Below are 10568 nucleotides of genomic sequence, written 5' to 3' on the forward strand. Positions count from 1 at the left end.
AAAAACAATTTTTTTTTAGTCAGCTTCTCAGTTCAAAAGCTTCCATTTTATGTCAAACGAATACCTTTAAATTTTTATCAAAAAATATTAAGACTTAGAAGTCGCCAGTGAATGATTTTCAAAGTTTCGATTTTCCTCAATATACAATATTTATTATGATTTGATGCAAAAATAGCTTAATCCAAACTTTAAATGTACTGTATGTTTTTTTGGTCGCTGAACACAATGCAATATTTATTTAGTTCTACGATATACTACCTTGATCAAAAAGTTCCCGGAAATCATTCATTTCATCAAAATTCAAAATACAAGTTTTATTCATCAAAAGTGATATTGTCCCCTTCAAAGTCTACTCCCCATCGACTGCAACGCACTTATGCCAGTGCTTGATCCAGCTCTCGAAACATTTCTGGAACTCTATTGTGTTATAGCCATCAGAGCCGTCTTCGATTTTTCCATTACTTCCTTTTGGCTGTTAAAACGCGTTCCCCGTAATAGTTTTTTCATGCCACTCATAAACGGCTGTTTTCTTTAGAGTATCACTGCCGAAACAGTTTCCCAACATTTCTAAAGTTTTCACACCATTGAATCCATTTTTAACACAAAATTTAATACAATTACAAACTCGTTGTTGCAAATTCAACTCCATTTTTAAAACTGTAAAAAATCGAAAATACGTGCAGAGGTAGATGTACTCAAGACGGCGTAACTTAGAAATGTCAAGTTATGGTGATAAAATTTGGTGGGAATGTCAATGATAGGATGTGGCAATCTAACCAACAAAACAGAATTCAAATCAGCTGATTTAGAGCATCACCTGGTAATTCCGGGAACTTTTTGATCAAGATGGTATATCTTAAGAATTACAGTTCAATTAATTTGAAAAAATAACCAAATTTCGAGTTTAAGATCGATTTTGTCAAATTTTCAAACGTTCAAATGAATAGTTTCTTACTTTAAATTGTAGGTTTGTTTATCCAGAACAAGATCCAGTTGGAATTTTCCTGGGACCTCCTGCAGGGTTTCTGAAAATTGCATTTAACTGGATTATAAAACGTTTTTAAGGATAAAAAAAATTTGTTATGAGTTCTAAAGTATATCGCTTTTATGATTTTGACATCTTCAAATCAAATATTATACCTGAATTTGACGATAAAAACTCTTTATTAAAAAATGAAATAAGTACATAATACAAAAAAAAGTGAAAAAGATTTAATTAATTAAAATAAACTATATGTTATGTAGTATATAAAAAAATTTTTCTATCCTTCAAAACGTTTTACAATCCAGTTAAATGCAACTTTTAAAGGCTCTGTAGGAAAATTCCAACTGAATCTTGTTCTGAATAAACAGGTCTATAATTTGAGGGGAGTTTATGACATTTGAATGATTGAAACCTTGCGAAAATCAACTTTGAACTTTGAAATTTGGTTATTTTTTCATATTAATCAGTATTTCTTAAGGCATATATCGTAAAATTAAATGAGTTATTGCATATTCAGCGATCAAAAAAATATACAGTACTACATTTAAAATCCAAATTAAGCCATTTTTGCATATCAAACATGTATTAAAGAAAATCGAAACTTTGATTTAAAAATCGTTTACTAGCGAATCTTAATATTTTAAAATAAAAGTTTAGGAGTGTTCTTTTGGCCTGAAATGGAAGTTTTTGTGTTGAGATGCCGATCAAAAAAAAATTTTTTTTTCCTTGTTAGTCTAATATATATAGGGTGGTTCACTTAAATCGACCATTTGAAATATCTCGCTTATTTTTGATATAAAAAAATGTTTCAAATGAAAGTGAAAGGATTTCGAGGGAGATTTTGGTCATATTGGTTTTTTTTAGGTGGAGATATCAAAAAGATATGAAGATTAACTCATTCACTTTCACTTTTTAAAATGGAATTGTATGATTTTTTTTACATAATATGATTCCTCTAATTATTCTGCATATGAAAGTATTAAGATGATATCAAAAAACCAATAGTTGATGAGATATTTTACATTTTATTCTGGCACATATTGACATTAAATAACTCGTAAACTATTAACTTTTTGATAATTGTACCTTATATGTGCCAAAATAAAATATAAAATATCTCGTAAACTATTGATTTTTTTATATTACTAGCTTAATACTTTTATATGTATAATAATGGGAGGAATCATATTGTGTAAAAAAAATAATTTCATATAATTTCATTTAAAAAAGTGGAGATGATCTTCATATCTTTTTGATGCTTCCACCTAGAAAAAACAACATGAAAAAATACATCCTCTTCGAAACTATTTCATTTTCATTTGAAACATTTTTTTGTATTATCAAAAATAAGCAAAATATTCAAGATATTCGATTTAAGTAGACTACATTGTATATGCGGAGTGTATTTAAATATTTAAAAAATTTCTCATTCTATAATTTCCAAAGGAAACTTATAAAATCTAATAAATTTAAGATATGTTTACACAAATCTTCTATTAATTTCAAATATGAAAAATTCTTAAAAATGTTATAAGATATCATCTAAATCTTTTTTTCGCCAGGGAAAAGCTGGTTATTATAAGATACAAGGCTAATCGACGACATGATAAGCGCAGGCAAATGTCTAAACACTATTATATAAATCAGGGATGGCCAACAGACGCGAGCGCGCATTGGTGAAAATAAAAATTGGAGCATACATAGTCGAATATAAAGAAAGGATGAAATAGATGCATGAATGAAATTTTTAGGAGTCAAAAATTGGAATAATGAAATGTAAAAAATATTTACGCTTATAATTCTTTTATTTTTCTTTGTTTCAATTTTTACTTCTTAGAAACTTTAGTTATGCTTCTGTTTCTCTCCGTTTACTTACGCTTTGATTTTTATTTTCATTCGGGGCGCACAGGTTGCAGGCAATGTTTTGTGCGACTACAAAACATTTACGCGTGGCATGCGAAAATGTTTTGTAGTAGCACAAAAAAATTAAGCAGTAAATAAATCGACCAATCATCAGTAGTAGTGAACGTAAAGTCATTGCTTTAAGCATCTACAACGAGCTTTTGATGTAAAATTAAATTTTTAGTCTTAAGCCATAAGAAATGGAACAATCAATTACAGTCAATTAGTTTCTTCACTATGGATTGGTCAAGTTCTTATAGTTTAAGTTTTAAAGCTTAAGTTTTATACTTTAAACTCTCATTGTAAACGCCGCTTTATGTTTTATGTACCATAATCTTAAAGAAGAGTGCAGTCAAATATTAAAAATTTTGTACTAAATTATTTACTTTTAAAACAAATGTAAAACAGAACAAATGTAAATGAAATAAACTTTATTAAATAGAAAAAAAAATTTTTAATGCAAAAAAAGAAAGTAAATTAAAATTATAAATTTTTTTTTTGTTCTTAATTCTGTAACGTAGACTGTGTTCAGTAGAACACAATTTCATAATTATTTTATGACTGTTTGTAGAGATAAAATTATTCTTCTAAATCTAAAAATATAATTCAATCAGCGCGAAACAAATTTCCAAAATAGTTGCAAAATAAATGTTCTGCTGAATTCAGCTTATGTTATAAAATTAGCAAAAAGGAGTTCGTAATTTTAATTTACTACTATATCTTCTTCTTTTGCATTAAAAGTAAAAAAATTTTTTCTGTTTAATAAAGTTTATTTCATTTAATGTGTTCTGTCTTACATTCATTTAAAAAATTAATAATGTAGCACAAAACGAGCAAAATAAATGCAACTAAAGAGTGCAAGTATAAAAAATAAATTTTAAGTGAGTAGAGTTGTTATTTTATTGTATTATTTTTGCTGTTTAAAATTTTTGACAACACTCTTGCTTCTTTAAGACTATGACACACATAAAAACAGCATCTAATGAGATTCTAGTACCACACTAAATTAATCTCCATAATAGCACGTCAGATAAATACCACTTCTGATTTGGATACTTTAGTGTTTCCAGATATCTTTTCTACTTGTTGCAATACAAGATTATCTGAGAGTGTTGACATAGTACTACGTCATAAAGTGAGTCACTAAAGCATCCAAGCTTAGTACAGGCACAAATGTCGAAGTGAATCGTAGTTTTCGAGATTCCGTTATCTCTCCGTTCTCCGATAAACTCGAAGTGGGTTGCTTTAATCACTTCACAATCTACTCTCGCAATTCAACTCATTACACCAGTTTCTCGGTCAATTCAGTGCATAAATCTGTTACATTAAGTCACGTTACTTTGTTTCAAAAAAATGGCATCGTTGAAACCGATGTTAAGCAAGGATGTGCCTGATATCGAAGTAAGTGAAAATTTTTTGCCGTGATGTTAGGAAATGATTTCTAATTTAATAATCTCCTTAAGATGTTGGACAGACATGTTTGTAAATGTGAATATTCTGAATTATTTTTCACCTTGATAAAAAATCGACAGTTTTTTGAATATTAAAGAAGTGTAAATAAAGAAATTTAATGTTTGCTGGACTGAATGGTTTGAATTTTATTTTTATTGCTCTCAGAATATCATTAAAATATCATCCATGATATTCTGAAAATATATTTCGAATATTGTAATTAATATATTTTATAATATATTCTAACAATATTTCATATACATTTTTAAAATACAGAAAATATTTTAATTTATCTGAATTTATACTGAATATATGTTATTTTCAGCATATTCAATGAGATAATGGGAACTTATATGAGATTATTCAGATAACAAAATGTTCCTTGGCATAAGAAAAGAAATAAGTGCTTAGCACAAATTCCTTTTGCCATCATGTTACTGATGCCGGTTATTAAAAACGAGAATTAATGAATATAAAAATATATTAACAGAAAAACTTCCTGCCAATCAGTTATTACTCAGCATAGATTTGAGCACAGTCAATGAATTTGAATGGGAAATTATAAAATTTTAGATATAGAAAGACATTTGAATAAAAGGCTCATCTCTGAAAATATTCATTACAAATTAGTATAGTTTGAATCTATAATCAAACACAGAATTTTTACACCATTCATATATAAGCATTTTAAAGAAATTAAATAGTGACATATGTACTCGCCTTTAACTTTTGATGGTTTGTCTTTTTAAAGATTGACATTATAATAGTTGACTTATAAATTGTTTATATTCTATTTTAACGGCTCTTAAAATAAATTTGATGGTCAATATTTGACTTCCATGAATAGTATTTTTAGTAATATGTTTATAATTTATTTTCTATATTATTTTTATTTTTTATTATAATATAATGTGTTGCGCTTCGAACTGTGATCTGCAAAGGCGTGAGTAGTAAAAGTAATAAAAGTGAGAAACTATGTAAAATCAATACAATTGATTGTTGTTTTCATTATTGTATCAGTTACTTGATTAAATAACGAAGAGAAAACGACATTTTTCAATTAGAAATATGCTCATCCTCTGTCGAAGATGTAGAGACCATCTCCAACATGTGCAGATTATATTGTTAATGAAAATTACATGGTATTGCAGATGATGGTAAAGTAAACCGAAACATCCAAGAATATTATATCAACAAATAATGTAAAAATATTGTGAATATATTTTATGTATTGCGTTCTAAATACCGCGCTGTAAATGAAAACGCGCCACGCTCGTGCTCATATTTTTAGAGATATGAAATAATTGAATATTTGTTGAAGTTATGTAGCATCAAGAGGAATACAACATACTATTAATAGTTTTTCTATGAATAGAAGCGCTTTGGAAATTTCAAGTCTATCTCCTCTTTTTTAAATGAAATTTTATACAGATTTTTTTATACAGTATGATTTCTTTAATTATTCTGCATATAAAAATATTGAGATAGTAATGTAAAAAAAACCGATAGATCAGAAGATTTTATACTTTATTCTTTATCGTAGAATGATTCAGAACAATCCAAGTGTTTCTTAAGAAACGTATTTCTGATTGAATTTTAAGACGATTTTTCCTTTACAAAAATTTTATTCAAAGCTTAATTTTCAAATTACAAGAAGAAATAGCGTATCACGGGTCGCATATAGGAAACGGGCAGGAGTGGCACTCACGATTAGACGCAGGCTCTTTACGCACGAGGCGCACATTGACCGGACACATTCATACGTTTATAAAAATACATTCCAACATATCTACAGATCTTACTGTCATGATAGACTTTGACGGCAGATTGATAGCAAAATCCTAATAGGAATAGCAAGATCTGTGCAATCTAATGGTAATTGATAGCAATGACGATAGAAATCGAGCAGATTCTGTTTTGTTAATGGCATAATATAATACAAACTAATATGTTGTATATGTATTTATTTGTATATTTAAGCTTTAATAAGTAAAATATGCAGAAAAAACTTTTTCATGATGCATGAATATAAATATATATAAATCCTTACGGAAAAGAATCACTAGTTGGATATTGTAATCCATAATTACCATATAATCCCGCGCGAAATTATTACACGGATCACATACGTGTAGTTACTGCAATCTGTGCACTACTATTCCTGTAATCTATGTACTATCTTTTCTGTAATCCGCCGATTTTACAGTGCGAAAATATCACATAGATGTAATATTAGGTGATTACTGTAATATTTTTGTCGTCGCTATATATAACCACACGGATACAATAGCTAGCCAGTGATTCTTTTCCGAAAGGAAACATACATAAATACATATATAAACATATTCATGTTATATAATATAATTATATATGAAATATGTCTGTACATGTCCAGCTTTCTTTTTTTTGTAAAATTACTTTCTATGCAACAATTCAACAACGCATGGACATCCAAACAATGTATCGTGTTTACATGGATGTACTAAGTACGTATATCCCAAAGATATTCAATAGTTTTTCATACGTACACTGTATCGCATAAAGATGATGAATCTGATAAATGAAGTTAGTACATCCAGTCTCCAATGGCACAGACAATTAATTCTAAAAATATTTTTCTTATATATAAATTTTCGAAAAAAAAAGGACACCAAATATCAAGTCAACAATATTCAAAAACTATCAGAAAAACTTTATTAATTTTCGTCTTGGAGCCCAATTATAGAAATTCCTTTCAAGGCATCATTTTATCATCATTTTATAAAAAAAAAAAAAGCGGATAAAAATTTTCTGAGAAATCTCATTATACTGCGCTTCTATTCGATTGATATCAGGAGACACGGATATTCCAAAATTGACTGCCTGTATTGAAAATCTATTGCAGCCTATTATTTTGCGTGATGATTCTATCTTTTTATTTTCTGACTTTTTTATCTCGTATAAAGAATGAAGATCTTTCATGAGTTTTTACAAGTTTTTGAATAAATATTGAACTAATATTGAAGGTTTTATAAATATTATAGGCATTTTTTAGATTATATTAGATATTTTAAAGGTATTCTTATCTTATATTCTAAGATAAGAATACCTTTAAGACGTCTTTTGTTTATCTTTTAATTTTTTTCAAACTCTTATCTTATATTGACAAAAACTACCGATATCACTTCTCTGATTGTGAAATAATAATGAATTATATATTTCAGAATATACTGAACATCAATCCGAAGTCCAAAACTTATACAAATTTCATGCCATCAGCGAGCACCAAACAGAACAAACAGCATTGGAAAAGGAATATCCTTGAGAAATGTGATGTAAGTCGTTTTAAATTTCGTAACTGTTTAAATGTAATAAATTGGATTATTCATTGTAAGAGTTTAAAGTCAAATTGATGGAAATTATTTTTGAAAATTTGCTTCAAATAAAACAATTATATACATCAAGAGTATATATATAAGAGTAAATCCACATATAAATATGTGATGTATATATATAATGATATATACACGTAAATGTATGATATAAATATTCATTACATATACATATATATAATAAATATACTTACAAATTAAATTTTAAAAATATAAATAAAAAGTTAGGGATTTTTGTATAATATGTAGATACACATGTAAATATAATAAATTTATCATTTTATTAATAGTTATTAATAAGTCAAATTGCTTATTCATATTAATAATAATAAACGATTTTATTAAGACCGTAATATAATAAATACTAATTGTAAGTAAGAATATTCAAGTCTATAATGGTCGAAGCTAGATCTTTAATGCTTTAAATAATTTAATGTAAATTATATACAGGATCCATCAAAAGTCCCGAACCACTTGAATAATTTCTGAATGATTCGAGATATAGGATTAAAATTTACAGGAATATAATGGGATCATAAAATTTGAATCTCAAAAACACCCACCTTAACATTCCTGGGAGAGGGGGGAGAAAGGGGCCTGAAAATCTTACATGGCATGTAGGTCGAGTGAGGACTCGTTTGAAAGAGCTTTCGAGACGAAAACAACATAAATTGACCAAGATTTCTATGATTTTTTTTTCGCAGAGTTATGAACATTGTTATTCAGAAGAAAAAATTTATTGTGTCATCATATCCAAATTCACAAGCGATTACATACATACAATGTGTATATATGTATACACATGAAATTCCACGTTTCATGTGCGTCTCGACTCGGTATCACGTAAACAATTTTTTCATATCGTATACCGACCACGTATGAAACAATAATGTTTTCTCAGAGTTAGTGTTCTCTCAGAGAGCGATATATTACCTTATCTACTTATCTCTTTTGTTTGCTTAGTTTTCATTCTAGTACATTTCTATTGTCAGAAGATGCTTTTGACTGAGACGAAAAGAATGATTGTATTGATGATGAGAGGATATGGTAACAGAATAAGATCCTATCGAGAAGTAGTCGAATTATTCAATGCCAGTTATCCTGACCAATGTGATCCAATTTCAAAATCAACTGTTGAAAGAACTATTGCTCGTTTCCAAAGAACTTTAATTAAAGATGAGCCAAGATCTGGAAGACCCAAAAGCACTACTAATGATGATAAAGTTGCAGATGTTCTAAACGATAATTCTTTTATATCGGTCTCGAGAGTAGTCAAGAAAAGAAGAATGATATTAGCGCATCAGTCCGTCGATTTTGAGGAAGCATCATTATCATCCTTAATCCAAAATGCATCTCCAGCAGCTATCCGAAGACGACTATGACAGAAGAGTGGAATTTTGCGACACAATGATGACAAATTTGATGACAATAATCAATTTTTCAACTGGATCTGTTTCTCTGATGAAGCAACATTTGAATTAAACGGTTCTATAAATTGACAGGATATGAGGTACTGGGCAGATGAAAATTTGAATGAGAGAAAATTACACGCAGAAAATTAACGCTTGAACCAGAATAATGCTTATAATCGTATTATAGGACTATTTTTCATTGAAGATAACATATTTTTCATTGAAGATAATTTCAGATAATTACTTGAATTTGCTAAGAAATCAAGTGATATCGGCTATTCAAGATATTTTAGATTATTGAAGAAGCTTTGCAGAATGTTTGGTTCCGACAGGATGGGGCTCCAACTCATTTTTCTCTGGTGATTTGAAATTTTTCTTAAAGATGTTTTTACTGATCGATGGATTGGTAGAAGAAGCACAATAGAATGGTCGAGATCACCAGATCTAAGCTCATTAGACTTTTCTTACTAGGGGCATTTGAAAAGCAAAATCTATGAGAGCCCGAAATTAGAAGAGCTGCAAAGAATAGTGAACATTTCGAATTCAATTACATCAGAATGCATAAGTAACGTTATAGATACATTTTACGTACGCATAGGACACTGTCAAGTTGTTAGAGGATATCAATTCAAACAATTGATAAAATAATGTTTTTATTAATTATGTTATATGTAATAAAATTAATAATGTTTTTATTTCTTCACAAAGATCATTGTTTCTCTCTCACACACACACACACACGCGCGCGCGCGCGCGCGCGCGCACGCACGCACGCACGCACGCACGCACGTACGTACGCATACAAGAGATGTAACTTTTTCTTCTGAATAACAATATTCAAATCATAACTCTGCAAAAAAAAATCATAGAGATCTCGGTCATAGAGTCCGCGTTGTTTTCATTTCGAAAAGCTCTTTCCAACGAGCCCTCACTCGAGGACCTACATTAAGATTTTTAGGTCCCCTTCTCCCCCCCTTCCCCGAAAATGTTAAGGTGGATGTTTTTGAGGTTCAATGAATTTTATGATCCCATTATATCCCTGTAAATTTCAATCCTATATCTCGAACCATTCAGAAATTATTCGGATGGTCCGGAACTTTTGGCGGATCCTGTATATACTATATACATACATTCAAACTACGCGCCGAATTGGTTTTCCGAATTCACAAACACAATTAAACTACTGAAATAATATCACAAATTAAATTAAATTGACAAGCAAATTTTGATGTTGATGTCAATCCACTATTACAATATTAGAAGGATATTAATAAGATATCAGATTCTAATAAGATATCAGATTGAACATTGAACTTGTCAATTTAATTTAATTTGTGATATTATTCCAGTAGTTTAATTGCGTTTGTAAGTCCGAAAAATCGGCGCGCAGTTTGAATAGCTACAAATATGGTATATATGCATGTACATATATGTATAATATATATA

At 28.9% G+C, this 10568-nt stretch overlaps 1 protein-coding gene across 2 annotated transcripts in view; it reads left to right on the forward strand.

The window, feature by feature from the left end:
• The first annotated feature begins 4115 nt into the window (after nt 1–4115).
• Nucleotides 4116–10568, forward strand: part of LOC108690019 (dihydropyrimidine dehydrogenase [NADP(+)]) — a 68537-nt gene continuing 62084 nt past the window's right edge. The window contains exons 1-2 of one of the 2 annotated variants that reach the window (XM_018197074.1): nt 4116–4288; nt 7543–7653. In XM_018197074.1, coding sequence (XP_018052563.1) covers nt 4241–4288; nt 7543–7653 — 159 coding nt within the window. In that variant the 5' untranslated portion in view covers nt 4116–4240. Of the gene's footprint in view, nt 4289–6183; nt 6215–7542; nt 7654–10568 lie in introns of those variants that run through there. The other variant, XM_018197075.1, reaches the window with a different exon arrangement.

Source organism: Atta colombica, unplaced genomic scaffold (genome assembly GCF_001594045.1).
Source record: "Atta colombica isolate Treedump-2 unplaced genomic scaffold, Acol1.0 scaffold29, whole genome shotgun sequence".
NCBI classification, from domain to species: Eukaryota; Metazoa; Arthropoda; class Insecta; order Hymenoptera; family Formicidae; genus Atta; species Atta colombica.